The sequence below is a fragment of the Caloenas nicobarica genome, chromosome 1 (genome assembly GCF_036013445.1).
Source record: "Caloenas nicobarica isolate bCalNic1 chromosome 1, bCalNic1.hap1, whole genome shotgun sequence".
Taxonomy (NCBI): Eukaryota; Metazoa; Chordata; class Aves; order Columbiformes; family Columbidae; genus Caloenas; species Caloenas nicobarica.
This window is the reverse complement of record NC_088245.1, coordinates 197,115,024-197,134,738: the sequence shown is the minus strand read 5'-3', so window position 1 is coordinate 197,134,738 and position 19,715 is coordinate 197,115,024. Positions and strand designations below refer to the sequence as shown.

The window sequence follows — 19,715 nt, the reverse complement described above, 5'->3', positions numbered from 1 at the left end:
GAATAAAGAAATATTTAAATCATACTGTAACAGTGTAATGCTTCTATATACTGCAATTACCCTGCAAGAAACAATATATGACAAGTAAATTCAATAATTTTAATGGTCTTGTATACACACAGAACATAGCAGGTATGAAAATGGAAAATTTGAATCTGCAAAAAACCTCATTTTTATTTAGTAAAAAAGCATATTCAGGATAATATTTAACACTAAGTTTGAAGGTCAAACCAGGGAACAAAGTTCAAAATCAACTTAATGGGATAGCTAATGTGACTACTGAACACTCAAAGAACACTGTGACATTCAGCTACTGGGCACTATCTTTCAGTGGGCTTCCCAAATATGTGCAGAAGTTCCTAGTCGTACAGATTATCATTCTAAGGTATTTACACTTGGCAATATAAAAAGACAAGCAGCCTCCTGCCCTGCAATTTCTAAAATTAAGAGGTTCAGCAGTCTTAAAGCATATACGACCAGAGCTAATAGACCTCAGGACAAACTAATGGCAGATTTTTCATCAATGGAAAGAGAACTATAGAAGTTAGCCCCTCTTAATAAATTCTATTCATTTACTACAAGAGTGAAAAACCACTGCTGCTTAAGGAACTTCTTCATTCTCCTGAAATAGAGGACCATTTTCCAGATGACTCCTGACAGTCACTGTTTTTATTCGTTCTAAAACAAGCAGTCAAATATTCCAGGAGGTATAAGGATGCCTACCTTACTTAGAAGTACAACAGTCTGTTCCAATTTCTCTACAATTAGTACACACAAAAGCGTGAATTTCCATTAAACAGAACAAAGTACTAAATGCACTGTACTGTCTTCTTGTTAAAATGCTCCTCCATTCCTACTGCCAGGGTATCACATTGTATTTATCTTCAGTGAACAGGAATATAATGTGTTAAGCATCAAATCTACTTTGCTATAAATGCAAAAACCAGAAACAAATTCAAGGCACACAGATATATTCTAATTTCTCTCTCTCTACTATAAAATAGGGAACATGAATAAATTAGGACTTGTATTACAGGTTCTTGCAGTACTTGATCTATGCTTGTGCAAACCATTTCCATTAACCATTTTCCTAATTTCACCACCAGGTGGGATACTTTGAGAAGTGAGAGTCTGGAAAAGTCTTCTCAAGACAGAACACAGAAGGGAGATCTAAGGTGCAAAAACGAAAAATGGATAGAAGTTAGACTCCATGCAACAGATTAAGCTTGTTCACTCCTTTCTCTAGTGTCAAGGCAAGCACCTTTGGGCATGAGCTGGATACACAAGACAAGAGTAGCAGGAGTCTGAGGACCTCTAGGTTATAGACCTGCAAACAAGGACGATAGCAGGGGGTTAGCAAACTTTTTTGTGAGTGTGCAAACACTGATAAAGAACAAGAGTTGAAGGCTTTGGAGTAAGAGATAGTAAACTTTTATTGCAAAAAAAAAAATAAATTAGAGGGTGTGCATCAGGAGGAGGGAAAAGAGGTGTTTTCTGTAGATTCTCTCACTGCCCATTTTGAGAGGGGAAAAAACCCTGCTCGTTCTCTAACACAAGGACTCATTTTAAATGGTAGGTCTAACTCACTGCCAGTCAAACTGGTTTAAGTGTGGGGGTTGCCACTTAATTACAATAAGTTTTTAAAAACAGGTTTTGATTTTAAAAGTGAAGCCTGCTTTAAGGCAGCTGCAAGCAAGCAAGTTCCAAGGGATAAGGCTAAAATGTAACTTTATTAAATGCCAAAGCACTCTGTTATGTAACAGCAGCATTGCCAAAACAAGAAGCATCAGGGAAGATCTGCAAAGCACAGCAAGTTCAACTAACTGCAGCAGACTTCAGAGCTGCACCAGAAACTTCTCACATAAACATCCTTGTAACAAATGTCATTTTCTACAAATGCAAGAATTACTACCTGAAAGTCTATATCCCTCACAAGAACTAAAATACTGAAACTGTAAGAGATGTAACAGAGACAAACTCAGAGCCTGTAGATTGTTTTCTTCTCGATGTTACTGCCTCAAATAAAAGCAGAGTACTATAAGAGTACACAGCTGCTGCATCTGCAACAGATACAAATACACATTACAGGTACCTCATCACTTATATGCATTACAGTAACTGCTTCAGTCTTCAGCAATTTTCTTTTTCTTTGAACTTCTGATTAACAGACCCCCCAACTGCTAATTAATACTTACACTGCCAGTTCTACTAAAAGTTGCACATTAAATGATGGCAATATTAATATGTTACCTTTTATGAAATGAGTTATTTAAGAAGACACCTATGAAAGTAACACTACACTTGATCATTCCTTCTAAAGACATTTGAATTGACTTAGATTTTTGGCATACAAATACTGAGCTTTTGCAACCTTATAAAATTATTTCACAGCTTAAGTTATTTCTGGGCATGGAAAATAAGAAAAACACTTTTGGCAAAACCTGAGACTAATTCAAACCTTGATCACACAGCACACCCTCAACAAAATCAAACCTTTGGTGTCAGTTGCGTTGTCTGTAAAATAAAGCTAACCAGCTATATTAAGAAGAGTTATGGAGGAAGTTTCCACATGATAAATAAGGCAGGGAATTAAGAAAACACAGGCAGAGAAAGGCAGCCCAGTAAATTCAGCAATGGACTGTCACTCATGTAATCCGCTGTTGGGTACCCAGCTACTTTGAAGCAATGCTCCTTCTGTGCCATCGGTGACAGCGGGAAATTATCTGAACCACAAATTATGAAGACAGACACTAATCTGAACGTGATTGCTTTGAACTGACTTTACCACATGAATACGGAAACAGGAAAGAGCTCTTGCAATGGTGACAGAGAAACATCTGAAGGTTTCCTGCAGCATGTGTTGGAAGGCTACCACTGGCTCATACCACAACACCCATTTAATGCCCACTTTTCAGTCTTGCTCCCATCAGGATTACATGTCTTCCCTCGAACTCCAGAAACTATGACAAAGCACTAGATATGACTTAGACAATTAGTTCAGCTGCTCAGTCGTGAGGCAAATCCTGTTCTGCTGTGCATGGGATCAGGGTAAGAGCTGCAACAAGTTTTATTTGGTATATTCATGTGTAATTTTGACTGAAGCAGACTAGATGCCTTTGAATGATCCTACTCTGGTAAACTAATAAAGAAACTCTCTAGATGGTTCTGCAATTCATAGGAGTACACCTGAACAAAACTTTTATTCTTTTTAAGGTTTGAAAAGGGGCTGTAAGCAAACTATTTTTGGTGCCACAATTTAACAATTTATGTCACTTATTGCTGACATAGAGATCTCTATGCAAAAACTAAATACTAAAATATCATGGTGGTCATGTCTGAGAAATACTTAAAAATGCTACTGTAGGCTTAGTAACTGGGTAACATGGACTTTGTGAATCCTCTGGCAAGGTCCATGTGGCGAGATCCTCCCCTCTGCCTCACCAGATCAGGCAATATCAGACCTGAACGGCAGCTCTGCGATGACAGACAGAATAGATACCCAGCAATAGAGCACTCCTAGACAATCCCTCTTACATCCCACACTAGAAATCGGTTAGGCCACTGTGATGTAAACAGAAAATAAAAAATAAAACAAAACAAACAAACAAAAAAACCCCGCAAAACAAAAACCAACCAACCCAACCCCACAAAAACCATCACCCACACACAAAAAACAACCGCCACACAAAAAACTCTGATGCTTCCAACACCCAACCTATGGAGCTATACACGCTTTTAATGTAGAGGATATAAGACAGTTTCTCAGCTCCCACTTCAGATATACAACTATCCTGATACACTTCTTGTCCTAGCTTTCCTAGATGAAACTTTTGTGCTGGGAAGAAGGTGGCATTAAAAAAAAAAAAACACCCCAAATCAAACACAAACAAACAAACCTCCACAAACAAACAAAAGAAAATTACACTTCCCTCACCCCCCCAAAAAAAACCCACCACCAAACAACACAAAAGAACAAAACACAACCCACAACCCATAGGCAAAATGTGAACACCTTCAGGGTTTGCCTTTTCTGGCAGAATTTCATTCTGAAGAGATTGTCTTTATGCAACTAGACATTAAATTAAACAAGCCAAGCATCTAGACAAGCACAGGCTGTATTTAAAAGGCTGTAATGGAAAAGATAAAAGAGTTGGTTAATGAGTTATTTTAATTTTTAGAAAAATTCTAAGAGGAAGAAAATGCTTAGCACTAAGTTTTCTGCAGCTGGCTACTTTTAAACGTGCATTTTATAAACGAAGCTGCTGTAAGAGGGTATAAGGAACACAGTGAAGTTTAGCACAGCATAGAAAATTCTGCTGGACATTTAGGAAAATGCTATTGTAAACCTCTATTTTAGAGCACAAAATCTCTGTTTAGAATACCAATGCCTACCTCACAGCTTTTAAAGTGACTATTTGGCTTGGCGCATTTGCCTATACTGAACAATATAAACAGGTGGTCCAGGACAGAAACCTGTCACCATATAAAGACTACCAAACATCTGGAAAAAATGCTATAAAAAGCATAGTTTTTCCTTATTTCTGACAAAACAGCTTTGTCACAATATCTAGGTACATATACACATTTAAAAATCTACTTGAAATAAAATTTTCTCAAATAATAACTGTTGCAATGCAAGTGTTTAAAGCTTTATCTTGTTTACCTTGGCATTAGAACTAGCAGTCTAAGTTTATCTGTATTTTACCAGACTTGTTTCAGAACGATTAAACACAGCCAAGGGAAAGGGAAGAACACATACATATTGATATGGCATACATATTTTTAGCGAAGGGAGCAACTGATGTTTTGATAACAAATGTTGCTAATGGGCAATGAGGACATCTGATGCAGCTCACAAAATAGTATGAATTAAAAAAAACATCTAAAGCAATTTATCTATGCAAGAATTTATCCCAGCCAATAAAGTCAATGAACATACCTGGAACGATAAATATCCATATGCACATATGAAAAGAACGCATTTCATATGGGAATTATATTTTTGTTGTATTCTTTCACTGCTTTGAGGACTTGAAAAAAATATTTCTATACTTCCTTGTAGTATCTAACTTCAGTCCTCTGCAATTTAACGGGATATTACACAGTCACCACATTAATCTGTGGACCTGTCCTCAAACATTGATACACTCCATGGAACGTGCACAAAAACCGTTAGCTTAACAGTCTAATACTTCCTATTACTGTACTTCAGTCATCGTTCACAGAGCTTAGTCGTGGCGCTTCAGCTTTTATCAGGAAGCCCAAAACTGACTAGGTACCGAGACTTAGTAAGAAAGACATTTAAAATCACATGAAAAAGGTTTCTAGTGGTTTTGGTTTGTTTTAATAAATGCAATATGAATTAGTCACATGTAAAAGCCACAGAAACCAGTCCACCTCTTATTTATAAAAAAACCTGTACATAACAAAAAGCTTCTTCCCAGAGTTTCTTCACACTAGTTCAGCCAACTACTATATCTAGTTTGCAAATTAAATTATTTGTATTAATGAGTAGCAGTATATTGGTCCCACTGCTTTGCCCAGTGTGCAGATATACACAGCACACTCTCCACATGGACCTCAAAGCAGAGGAAGAGATGCAAGAGAAAAATTAACAAAGAAGATAAGGTAAAACAGTAAGGATTAAACAGCATTAAGAACGGAAGCCTTCAGAATAATAGCAAACAGATGTTACTAACGGACAAATCAAAACAAAGCAGTCCTCCAAACTGCTGTCAGTTATGTATTTATGCCACAGACATAAATCATATATTCAAATAATAATTCAAATACTGCACTACACATCTCAAAGATTTTCCTGTAAAACAACAATCTAGTAAAAATAGAACTATACACTATTTCAGTTCAAAAACTTTGCAGAAATTAACTTGATCTTGTAAATATTAATCCAGATTTTAAAAATCCATATTATTCTACAATCTGATATCTACTCCTACTGAAGACACAATATTGTAAAATGTTGAAGAAGTCTAAAATAAGAATTCTTTTTTCATCTTAGTAACTTCGACATCTATCTGTTATTACCCAGTGTAATGCTTTCTCTTTCACGCCTTGCAGTCCTGTACAAAAATGCTGCAAACTACCAGCAAAAACAGCTGATCATTTTAACTCCTCTTACACCCTATAAATGCAACTAATATTTCAGTTAATTAAACCTAATCTTCTTGGCCTATGAAATGATTAACAGTTATGTAACTAATGATGTCTAATTTTAGTTTCTATGTTTCTATTTTGGGTGAAGATCTGAGAACAGCAGACAGCTGAGAAACATTTTGTATCTGTTCTTTTAGGAAGAAAGCATTGAAAATAAGATTCAACAAATATTCTATTCTTCATCAAGCAGAAAACTAAGCACACTTAAAATAGTCCTATTAACAGCTCAAATTTTGACTACAGCAGCAAAGACCTAATTAAAAAAGGAGTCATCAATTTTTTTTAGATGGATCGCAAGAAAAGCTAAATGAAACTTGATTTTGCACTGCTAGGCAGAACTGAGAATATTTCAGAATATATTTCAGAACTATTTTGTTTTAAAATTAGAGGAGATGTTCAGTGAACCGCTTGAAATAACGGAAAGCCACTTTATTGCAAATACAGCCAAAGTGAACAGACTTCTCTACTGGAGAAATCAAACAAGAAAATGTTTCAATAGTGTATATTTTTCAGACACATAGTACCTCAATATCGCAGGACAATGTATTAAAGTCACTTTTGCCCTTTCAAAACAGCCTTTTCACTCAAGCTATTTAAGCCAGTAGCCTTTAAGAGATAAAATCCCAAACACATAACAACAATGACCTTTTAGTACCATGTATAAGATCATTCACAGTGGCATGAACCTTGTTTCAGACTGAGACTTCCAGAAAAAAATGAAATATTTTTGCTTTAAAATTCAGCTATGCCAAGACCCTTTACTGGTCTTCATCTACTTGAATGTGTCTGGAATACTACGTATCTTTCCAACATGAAAGCAAAGAAGTGAAGGCAAAACCTGTTCCACTGTTCCGTGATTTAGTGTTTACTGATTTCACTTAAACCAATCTATAGCTTAATTATTCATTATCATAAATTTCACAGAATATCTCAAGTTGGAAGGGACCCATATGGATCAAATCCAAATCCTGGTGTTCCGTTATGCATTAAAAAAAATCATTCCAAAAACGTGGAGAGAATTTATAGTTGTGCTGCACAGGTTCACATTTTTACAAGATGACCAGATTTTCTGAAAACTGTCAATCAGATCATTACGGCAGAATCTGGGAAAAAAATTACATATATACACACACACACACTCCTAAATAGGTCACAGTAATACAGAGAAGAGAGCTATAAAACAGTGTCAAAATTCTCACCAGTTATGTTAACTGGGTTTTCTTAGTTCTACAGAGTCTTATCCATGATTATTTCGTTAGTTTTCAGGTTAAAAGACCTCCAATAATAAAACTACAGAATACTGACAGTCTTACTGCAACAGTTGTCAAAAATAAAGAACAAGGAGTTGAAGCACAAATAGTTTCCAGACTAGAGGTATATTTGGTTATTGTGTCTTTAAAGGCAACTGGTAAGAGGTACAGTCAATTTCCAGAGCAAGAAAGGTTCTACAGTCCAGTACTGTCAAACCCTAGCAGAACAGCAAGGCTCTTCAAAAAACAATGTTGGATTCATTAAACATAACCAATGACTAGGCTTTTACAGACTCCAAAGAAGAGAGATGGAAAAATAAAAAAAAAAAGGGGGGGGGGGGGGTGGCGGGGGGAGAAGCTCCAAAGCAATCAATTAAGAGGCAACCAGAGCAAAATCTGAGGTTTGACTTTTATACTTTTCTATGTAAAATTACTTTGGTATGTGTGCTACTTCTTTATTCAGTGATTACCAATTAGAATTACAGCAGCCTGTAGTTTACAGGAAGAAATCCATACGACATTTTTCAAGAAATCTAATCATTTTAATTTCATTTCATAATGGCTCCTTTCACTTGGCTTCCTTCTAAGATCCCACATGTGCCTACATTGTCAGGAGACATATAAGAACTCTTCTCTCATAAAAGAAAAAAAATATATATATAAAAAAATTCTCATCTTTGGCATGAGTCCTGCTTCTTTCCTAAGATTCTGTAGCTAATTTTCCTTCCTAGGATGGATCATGAGCTCTTCCAACACCTCTGCAATCTCATTTCTAAGGATACTGCTTTCCTTGTGAAGAACCCTAAAGCTGTATTTCCTATAATTTTCTCAGGTCCTTAAAATAGAGGGAAGCCTGCCTACTTAAATTGCATGGTTCCAATCTCAAACTTTAAAAATAAGTACCCTCATTCAGGCTGTCTTTTTTTCTAGTCATCACTTCTGTGGCTCTGTTGCTCTGTAGATGCACAGAGTTGGGGGCCTCAGGAACCACATGGGCTCACAGTGACTTTTTGCCTTATTCTTAAAATGGAGTTTTCCAGCTGAGCAGCTCTATCAAGAGCACTATTCAATTATCAGAGCCAGGACTCAAGAGAGTCATAAAACAACATGCTGATAATTAATTTTCCCACCCTTAATAGTGCAGCTTTCTGTAAGAAGGGGGCAAGATACAAATAACTTTTTCCAACTTCTGAAAGTGCTAAGATACTACTCCCAACCCATGGAGGAGAGAAGAAATTACAGAAAAAATACAGTATAGCCAGTTGGTCAGTAGACCAACAGCAAAGCTCAGAACAGAACTTCTAGCCCTTGGACAAGCCCTGTGCTCACACTACTCATAAACTGGACCAGTTCCAAATACTACCATGCAATACAGATTATTTACACTGCTAATTTCTGATTAATAGCAAAAATCTTTTATATGTCTATGTAGAGATATGTATATGTGTACATATATGTACACAGACATTTATTCCTAGTAGTAGATCTGCCTTGCTCCTCATGTACTACCTCCATGAAACATCAGTAAACAAAGCCTGAAGGCTATTAGGTAAACCAACTGAGTTGCACAGAAATAATCTCCCTTGACAATTCAGTTCCCTTTCTGAATGCTTTACTCACTGGATAGAAGAGACAAGAAGAGACAACCAAAAGTCACTTAACACATGGCAGGTGAAAACCTAAGCAACCAGTATTACATCAACAGCAAAAGAATCAAGCTGCTGAGTAAGCATCTCCTTGAAGAATTCTAGAACTATTACTGAAACAGAAGTTGGAGATAAAAGGTGGATGAACCCTTATCTCAGATGAAGTGAGATGCACAGGAACTGACAAACATTGCTTATTTCTTCCCTTCTATACTTACATTCCAGATTATACCCTCTACCATGGTAGAACTACTACCTTAGTGCTGTTGCTCCCACACTTCACACAGGTTCTGTCTTCCCTAGCAAGTCCTACAGCAAATCCTTTCACTGACTCCCAAAGACCTTGAGCCAGGCTCAAATTATTCACTCTATGTCCTCTCATCTCAAAGCCAACAATTCCTGAAGAGTCTTTCCTCCTGCCAGCCAAATGGGCTGTATGTTCATAGTGGTTTGTAAGTACTGGCTCCAAGTGTTCTCCAGGCAACTTACAGCACTGACTCTTCTCGATCTTTTTTCACATACTGGTATTAAACTACCACAACTCCAATCATACATTATCAGATCTTGTGACATCTAGAAATGGCAGAGGCAAAACAATTAGAGCTGTTATAAGATAGCCACTCGAAAATGTGAAAACCCTGTTAGATTTTAGATGAGTAAGAAAACAGCTACTCACTGGTTTCGGCATTTTTCTTGTTTCCTTTAATCTCTTATCCACTCGAGTCTTCTACGAATTCTTTGTCCCCTTCTGTCAAAAACCAAATTGAAAGAGTTTATTTTAAATTAATCATAATGGAGTTCACGTACATCACAGCAAATAGTACAAATTCCAAAGCAGGTAAACAAGAGCTTTACATGTACAAAATATACTTTTCAGTAGCTAGCAAGTTAGAGACCTGTAAATGCTGATACTGTCTAAGTAGTAACCTCCCATCTATTTTTTGTACAATATTAACCCACTATTGTTAGAATAAAGAGACAACAGTTCCCCAAGTACTACAAAGTATTTTTAAAAGTTTGATACCAGGCATCCTCTAGTATTAAAATCTTTAACGTTATTTATGAGGAAGTAAAATTTGTACAAGGAATTCCAAAGCTGCAATTTAATCTGACAACTCTAGTGAAACTAGAAACATCATGAAAACAAAGAAAAAATCTAACATAATTTTAAAGCATCAAAACTGTATTTCATGTCAATAAAAGTATTTGTTTATCTTGGTGAAGGAATGATATTGTTGTTTTTCCCAATGAACAGAAATGCAAGTACATCATCACAGTTTAAAAAAAAAAAAAAAAAGGAAGAAAATCTGCTCTGCTTAAAATAATAGAGCTTTTTAAAATTTTCTTTAAGCAGAAAGGCTCTAAGTTATGTCTACGTGGTAATGAAAGTATTCACTCTGGTGCTCTGTTCCAAAATACGTTTTTATGCCTTGGAAAAAACATGCTTGCAATGGAATTGATAGATAGCACCCTGCCTCCTTTTCAATTCATTCTAGCTCAGAAAGAATAAGCAGCTAGTCACCTTCTCACAGTTTTAAAGTAATGATTTCCATGAATCAGACCTGGTGCTGGTCTGCAAAGTGTACCAAAGATGGCATTGCCTTCAAATATAATATTAACTGGAATTACATGTATACTAAGAAAAATTAAAGTGACACACAACTTGGAATAATCCGAGATTCCAGTATTATAACTCCATGACTGCATCAGATAAATAAGATTTTCAGAAGTGCTTAAAAAAAAAAAATCTAAGCAGAAAAACAAATCGTTTCACACAATTCATTTATCAAAACCAAACTTTTGTATAAATGATTTCTCATTCATAAAGAAAAATGTTTACATAGTGTTATACATATTTACAAAAGACGTTATTTTTTTCTTGCTTCTTGGCAACAAAAAATACAGTAAATATGACAAGCATTTGCACAGCAATCTAAGGTGCACTAGCATTTCGTTTTTATCTCTTTTTCTAATCAGTAGAAATATGTTTGAAAAGAGTAACTAGAAAAACAAAGAGATCAATGATGAAGACAGGATTTAAGAAGCATCAGTGTTGTTGGCTGGTTAAGAAAAATGAATATTAAGACTAAAGACTACAGAAAGAGATCTAATGATATAACATAGATATGGAACAAACTTTGTTTAAAGAAAAATCAGCCTGAAAAAAATAATATCTTTTAAGTTATACTTATTATGACATAATTAAGGTAGCACAACTATGAAGGTAAAATACCACATTTGTCTAGCATAAAGACAATTACATTCCAGTAGATTTTTTAATTATGGAACACATTCTAAAGTATTTGACAGTACATATAAGACTTATAACATATGATATTGTTCAATATATTATTGAAAAATATGAATACACTGTTCAGCAATTTCCTTCCCCACCTTTTTTAATGGAAAAAGATTTCAGGGATTAAAAAATTTTTGGGTTCTTACAGCACTGGTTTTTGATAAAATTCAACAGCACATTTCCAGCGCACAGAAGAGCTTGTCCCCTCTTCTCCCCTGTTTCCCTAATGTGTGCCTCAGAAAGATTCAAGAGTACTAAAAAGCAAAACAAGCTTGGCTCTAATACCTGCTAACAGTAAACAGGATTCTGAACTCTAGTAATCCCTGTATTCACCTTTTTGGTATAGGCTCATTGCTTGCAAAACTGAAGGAAGATTGAAGCCCTAGAGATAAACTCAGTTAATTAACAATGCAGAAGTTAAATTAGATTCTCATCCACCATTTTATAAGCGTGCCAATTCAACAGTACTAAAAGGAACAGAAAGTAGCACAATTATTTTTATGTGCCTGTTGTTATATTAGCATTGAAAAGAGGGAGGTATGGTAAGAGGACTGGTATTACTTAAGTCCAGTCTCCAGAAGACAAATGAGAACATATGGCACAAGGCCGAGATCTGTCTTATCAACTGATTACTGTCTGACGTCTTCCTAAGGGAGACCACGTCTATCACTTTCTTAAATGAAAGCCACACTCCCATACACTTTATCATCGCAAACTCTTCCGTAAGTTCCAATTTTTTCCTTTGGGTTTTACCTAAACACTTCTTTAAACTGCTATTAGCCAACCCCAAATTGTTTATTTGAAGACATATTTTAAAACCGTAAGGTAATTTTAAAAATCAGAAACATGACTACAAAGCTTTATAGGATAATTCTATGTAATCAAATCACAATTAGTACAAATGTAATTTAAACGAGTTTACAGAATTAACATTTATTGTTCACATGCAGTAACACAAAAGTAAGAATCCTCTTGTGCAAATCCCAATTAAAATGAAGTGTCATTGTCAGTCCCACAGATCTCATGGGTCTGAAACTATCAAGGTACGCAAGGAATAGAGGAAAAAAAAAAGGGGGGGGGGGGGGCGCAAAACAAATAATAGCCCAGGTATTTTTTGCTGAAGCATCTGCTGTAACATATTTCACTAGTGAGGAAAACAAACAAACAACACACAAAATCCCACAAAAAAACCCCACAAAACACCGACATTATCATTTCTCAAAAAAAAAGAAATTTCAGCATTTAGAGTTAACTACACTGAACTTGTTTTTATTTCAGATCGTAAAGACCTTGTGCCACACTATAAGGAAAAAAAACCCAAACTCAACTGATAAGGTCGACAACTTAAATTCATGGGCCATTAACAGCCTCTATTTGCTTTCATGCGCAAAATGTTATGCAATTTCAAACCCACATATTCACACAAAAGCACTGCAACTAACTATTGTATGTATATAAAAATAAAGAAGTTCACAGATCTTAAAACTGTGCATAAATTGAAATTAAAAAGTACCACATAGAAAAATAATACCTTATCTTTCCCAGTTACTTGCACTGAGTAATATTAAAAACAAATAAGGAAAATATTTGGCCAAAAGAAACAAAAAAATCACTGCCAGGCAAAATATTGTGCATCTCCACTGTTATTACTGGAGTGAGAGTTCACTTCTGCAACTTATGCATTTCCAATAAACTTATATTTAGTGTATAAACTATATAAGTCTTACTAAGTGTTTATCTTTAAAACAATTATTTATACTTACTTTTATTTCAACATCAATGTCAAATGGTACTGCAAATAAGAGGAAAAAATATAGCCAAATGGGACTGGGAATGATAGATCCCTATCGTTTCCTGCATTCTGAAACCAGCTTGTGACCTACTAGACATAAAGGGTCATCACTTTGGCATTTCTATTCCCAAAGGTGCCTCTTCCAAGTCAGGATTATCAGGGTTGTGATTTTGCAGAGTTCCTACGGCTGCAATGCTGCAGCCCTCAAGACCTTCACAACATATGCAATAATCTGGAGAATACCACCGAAGTATCAGCAGGCTCCACATCACAAACAAACCAGAAATCATCAAGAACTTCAAGAATTCTCTTGAAATGAAAAACTGTGATTTCAATTAATTTCACTACAAGGCAGTTAGAATTTTTAAATCAGTATCATCCATGTTTCCAGTTATGCCACAGAAGCCAATAAATAAAGCAATTGTTGAAAGATGACAAAGAAAGCTTTCTTCAGAAAATGATGGTGCATAAAATGCTTGATGCCAAAATTCTGTCAAATAATTTATGCAGCAGCTGTTTTCAAAAGAAACATTCAAACACACAGCCATCAGTCTGAGGTCAGGTGAGGATGAGATAGGAGGCAAACGCTTGAGCAGGATGCCTGGCTGGCAGAGAACCCACTCTCAAAAGCGAGATCCCTATCTGACAGCTCAGGACCATCTCTGGGAAGGACTCCCTTCTGCTCCTAAGCTCTACCAAGAGATTCATCATCTGGTTTTGTACATACAGATGGCAGGGACCACAGAGCTTTAGCAACAGCAACATAACTAATTTATTTACAGGAACTTATTTAAAATTAATATACTTTTTCTTTTCAAAGTCTTATACGATTCCATTTTTTGTGATAACGAAAAGTTTTAGATCTTCAGGAGGCAGCAATAGGCAACTTACAGGCCACGGTACTCGACTAACTGGTCTCAGCTTTCTGCAGAAACGCCTCTCTACTCCAAAGCAGCCTGTGAATGGCTGCAGGGCAATCATCTTTTACAGTAACAGCTCCCTAATGACAGGCTTACTGCAGTCCAATAAAGAAGTTCCTTAGCTACAGACTTTACTTCTGCATACATCTTTTTCAGACACAGTCATTGTCTACACAACTGTCTGAGATGTAAGCAAACCAAGGGGGGAACCAAAACAAGCTTTCTGTCTCACAAAAAAAAAAAGCTGAATTCTATAACTAACAGGTAATAACTGAGATTTGACCAGTGCTAGATATCACATGAAGAGCATTACACACCAATTTTTTTTTTAAGTACTGCTGTATCTTTACCTTCTTAAAACCACTATTTGCCCCAATCCTCCCTTCCTTGAAATACTTCAGATATGTTATACATTAAATGTATTTATAGTTAAATATCTTTTGAAGAGTGAAGTGTTTCTTCCAAAATGGAGTTCCTGAGAACTTCAGAACTACAAATGAAAACCTGGCAGGTGCTAACACAGCACTTAAACAAAAAAGCAACAGAGACCAGCCAAAGGATATTTGTGCAATACTTGCAGTTTCACCAGTTAATGAACTGGTATGCTATAGATTGCTATATAATTTACATAAAGTTAATATTTATTAAGTTTAGTAACCTTACTTAAAATTTAGGTTCCAAGTACCCACAACTGCACTATTTGAAATAGCTCTAAGATTTTAAAATAGTCCTACAATGACAGGATGGCAAATCTTCCCCCATGTACATCTAACAGACAAGCAAAAATGGAAATTACGAAACGGGACTGATGCAGGTACTCTGTTGTTTCAAGGTGAAATAAACCTTTATCTAAAAATACAGTTAGCAAAGAATTAAGACACAACCAAAGACACAACCAAAATTCCATTTCAAAACCAGACATTATGTTTTCTGAATAATGCTGTTAAGTCTCTTCGACCTAGTTCCATAAAATAAAGAAAACTTATGAACACGAACTGGACACTTGCATCAGCCTCCATATACCCTAGCTAGCCTTCTTAAATTAAAACGTTATAAAGATTATTAACCCTCTTTTTGGGCCAGTGTAATATTTGTTTTTCCTTATACTATGTGACTTAAACTTTTGTTTCATAGAGTGATTAAGGAAAAAGAGTTTTTAAATACAAAGCACAGCTAAGAATTAGCCTACTGGTAAGGTCAGCCCACAAGTGTAGCCCTGCAATGTAGAAGGGAAAAAGTTTACCTAGGCCCCTTCAGCTCTGGAGTAAACTCGCTGAGCAGGCAAGATACAGAATGCTACTTTAATGGCTCAGTATCTTTCAACAATTAGGACTTTCTTCAGAAGTTTGTATAAGGCTTTGTTTACATTTACAGACTTGAAAATCCTCCCTTTCCTCTACTCCCACAGACTCCTAATGCAATACAAAGTGATAGGACAGCTTTGATGTATTTAACACATCCAACAGAAAGAAGTAATACCTTAACTTCCCTCTTCACCTCTGCCAACAGAACTACCCCTTCTCAAAAAGCTGAGCAAGATTGTTGGAGCACCTGTATACCTATCCTGGCAGTGGCTAAAGTAACCTTCTTTACCAGGAACTGCCTTCTAATCCAACCTCTACACTTCTTACCCCCCTAATTTTGCACCTCATAGACGGATCGATATTCTCACTCTCTTTAAGGCTTTACCTAAATTTCCGTGAACCAACTTCTTCCTGGCAGCTCTATTACCATTAAGCCCTGCACCGCTCCCTACTGCAATGGCAGAAATAGACCAGAACTCTTTTTGTCATCTCTACAAACACTTTTACATCATTTCTTTCAATCAGCATGCAAGGAAAACTCCCTGGGCAGCTCCCTGACATGTCACACCATGTCATTATCTGTGTGTTTTCTAAAGCTGTTGGTTGTACTTTTGCACTCTAGTCTCCCCAACCTGCTGGAAGAGCTGTGTCACTTTGGCACAAAGCTTGGAAATATGCCACTGCCTTGCAATCGCTATTTGCTGGGAGGCTGCTTATCTGGGAACATTGCACTGACTTGTAGTTTATTTTTCTCACAGCCCCTCTTATGCTAAATCAACAGATCAATAGAGGCAAGTCTTATAATTCAATAAACAGTTACTGCTTGTCTCTTATCTTCAACAATCACAAAACTACCTCATCACAGTAGCCGTAATGTCACTGCATACCATCTCCACGTCCTCCCTCACAAGACCCACTGCCCAGCAGCATTGTGCCAACGCACTTTATGAGAGTTGGCAGCAACAATGTTATTTCTAGGGTCTTCTGAATATGTGAAGTGGTGGGCGGCCACATGCATCCTCAAAACGTTTCTGTAACATAAACAGGATGACAATCACCTCTAATGAAAACAAAACTGAGTAAGATGCAGGGAGACGTCTGAGGCCTAACACAAACAAGTCACAAAAACAGAATTAATTAAGACTTAGAACTGCAACTCCCACAACTCAGTTAAAAAAAAACCCTGAATCTTTTTAAAAGCCTGTACCAGAAACGGGAACGTGAAATACTCGTCTAGGGTGTTACATAGACTGGAAAAGACAGCTTAATAGCACCTTGCCAGTGATATGGTTAGTTGTGTTGGCATAAGGTCCAAAAAGTCTTTTTCACGTTCAAATTAAGAAAACTGACAAAAGGGAAGCGAATTCCACAAAGTTGAAGCTAAAATCCCTTATCTGTGCTAGACTTCAGGCAGCACGGTTAATTACGGATGCCCACGACTCATACAAAACATTAATCCATTCAAAAAAACAATGCACAAAGGCTCATTCAGGGCCGCTGTGCCCATTACGTCGGTCAGTATTTAAGGACTCTAAAAATGTGCATTTGTTGAAAACAATAGACAGCAACAGATGCTTCACAGCACTTGTTTATGAAGTAATTCCTTATTATTCTGCCACACCGCCACAGTCAGCTGGCCGAGCCGACTGCCACATGTCTACGGTAACCTCAAGAGCCGCGACGCTCGGGGACATGAATAATGCAGCGGGGGCAGCGCGGAGGGGCACGCCGGGGCCGCGCTCCGGGGCTTCCCCAACAAAGCGCCCGCCCGCCCGCCGCCCCCTCAGCGGCGGCGGGGTCGCCGAGCCGGGCCCCGTCCCCGACGGAGGGCGTTGCGGCCGCACACGAGCCGCGCGTCGCAACGCCGCGTCGCCGCCGCAACAAGTCGCCTCGCCGCGCTGGTGCCCCCCCTCCGCCCCCGAGCACTGCGGGCGGGCTCCCGCCTCAGGCTGCCGCCCGCGCGGCGGGGGAGCGGGCCCCGGGGTCGCGGCCTGCCCCCCCCACCCCGCGCTGCTCCGCGGGGCGCCGCGCAAGGAGACCCCGCCCCCGCCCGTCTCGCCTCAGCGCCCCGCGGGGCTGGCGCGGCCGCTCCCCGCGCTCCCGCCTCACCTGGGGCTCCGCTCCCCCGCGAGCGGGGCGGGCGCTCCGCGGCGTCGGGCGGAGGGGGCGGACGAGACCCCCGGGCAGGGTGCTGGGCGCAGCGCTCTCCGCTCCTCGTAGGGCAGGGCGGTGTGTCCCCCCCCCGCCGCGCAGCTCCCCGCTCGCAGCGGGGCAGGAGGCGCTGCGGGGCCGCCCCGTGCTGCTCGCCGCGCCGCTGGGGACGAGGCGCCAAGCGCGGCGGCCGCTGACAGCTCCGCAATATGGCGGCGGCCGCCGCCGTTCAGATTTTCCCCCCTATCAGATGTGGCTCCTGCGCCCGCACTGGGCACGCGCGGCGCGGCCGGGCATGCGCGTCAGCCGGCGCGAAGCCGTTGCCCGTAGTGCCGGCGCTGGCGGAGGGGCGCGCGAGCAGGCGGCGCGCGAGCGGCTCGCGGGCGCGGAAGGAGCCGTGTGCGGCCGCGGTTGGGCGGTGCGCTGCGGCCCGCCGGGGCGGCGGGGGCAGCGGCAGCAGCAGCAGCGGGGTGTCTCGTTGGGCACACGGTGTGAGGGTCCCGAGCTCCTACGGGGAGACAGCGAGGGTGAGGGACGGGGCTCCCGTGGCGGGGCACGGCGGCGAGCACCCACTCCGTGAGGCGGTGCTGGGACACGGCGGCCCCGAGGCCTGCCCTAGCCCCCGGGGCCCGCACCGCCGCCCCTCTGCGCGGAGCCGGGTCTGAGCCGTGTGGGAGCCACCCCAGCTCGGCTCTTCCCGCGCGTGTGTCCTCGCAATAGCTGCTCGGCAGTAAAACGGTCCGAAAACAAACCTCGAAAAACTCTTTGCACGCATGAACGAGGAGAAGATGAGGAGAAGCAGCTCTTCGCTGGCGCAGCTGGGCAGCCGAGTCTGACGGCGGGCGGGAAAATGTCAGTAAAGCCTGAGCCGGGGAGCTGGCAGCGCGGGTGTTTCCATTCAAAGCCCTGCGAGGGAATAATGTGCCCTGCTGTGTGTCAGGGGCCCCGTGGGTGCGATAGGCACGGCGGGAGCGCGGGTGTGGCGGCAGAAAGGGCGGCGCGGAGCTGGCGGTGCCAGCGGCAGGAGCGGGCCCGGGGCGCGGTGGGCCCGGGGCTGGGAACGCTTGAGCTCCGGTGGATCTTGAGAGAAGAGAATCCTCCAGGGAGGGCAGGGTGCAGGTTGAGTTGGGGCTCTGACCCTGTTCCACTCTTCCATCTCGGTGCAGAGTGATGGGGCCCTCGCACCTTCTTCAGCACTCAGGGTAGGGGAAAGACTCACATTGGGGGATAGGATATTTTTTTTTTTTTCCATATTCTCATTTTTTCATATATAATACAATCCCAATGGGGATGGAGAAGAAAACAGCATTAAGGATAATACTCCTGAAGGACAGAGCAGTTGAAGCAGTCCCAGTCTTCTCTGTGCTTTTGCAGTTTGTTTGCAAGAAAGTGATGGTGCTTCCTGAGCAAAGTGGTAACGCAGCTAGGGAGGCCAAACAGCAAAGCTCAGTGCAAAGGGATCCACTTGAGCTACCAACTCTGCATCATGCAGCTGCTATTAATACACCTCACCCTCTGGCTGTCTGATAAAGAAAGAAGGATTGGGGGAAGAACTAAGAGGAATTTTCAATTAAAGCTGCTTCAAAAAGAATAAGAACATTTTAAGAACTGGAGGTGAGGAGAAAGGGAAGAAGAGGAGGGCAGCCTGGAAAGCCATAAAGAATAATCTCTCAGAGAGTCTGTGGGAGCTTCACTGACAATTTTTTTACATTTGTTTGGACAAAATCTTTAAAGAACATTCCCATGAACTATATAACTACATAATACAAACTGATGAAATTTAATTATATAAGCCCGAGTTTAACTGCTTCTTCTAAAGGCGTTTAATGAGCTTAATCTGTGATGATTTTATGCATTTTGTTGTATATTTCAAACAGGCATTTCTCTCGCAGTCATCACCATGGAACCTGAACATCTCAGTCTATTAAAGGTATGTTCAATTTCCTCCCATGGGCTAAAATTTCCATTCCAGCTTCGTTTATGCTATTTTGCTCCAAGGAAGAAATGAGAGTGGCTGATTCCTCCTTCTCTTTTTTGTTCTTCATCATGAAGAACATCCTGGCTTGAAACAGAATATTTTGCAGTACATTAAACTTCTGAAGTGTCTTGCAGCCTCTGCAGATAGCGCAGTTCCACTGACCAGCCGCCATTAGTATTCAATGTACTTCTCTTCCCTCTT

The 19,715-nt window shown here is 39.9% G+C and overlaps 1 protein-coding gene across 2 annotated transcripts in view; it reads right to left on the bottom strand.

Annotated features, from left to right (window-relative positions):
• Positions 1 to 18,447, bottom strand: part of RDX (radixin) — a 41,579-nt gene extending 23,132 nt beyond the window's left edge. Inside the window, exons 1-2 of one of the 2 annotated variants that reach the window (XM_065627309.1) lie at positions 18,289 to 18,447; positions 9,747 to 9,818 (exon numbers count right to left, since the gene is read on the bottom strand). In XM_065627309.1, coding sequence (XP_065483381.1) covers positions 9,747 to 9,758 — 12 coding nt within the window. In that variant the 5' untranslated portion in view covers positions 9,759 to 9,818; positions 18,289 to 18,447. Of the gene's footprint in view, positions 1 to 9,746; positions 9,819 to 17,494; positions 17,771 to 18,288 lie in introns of those variants that run through there. The other variant, XM_065627300.1, reaches the window with a different exon arrangement.
• Between the last annotated feature and the right edge of the window lie 1,268 nt (positions 18,448 to 19,715).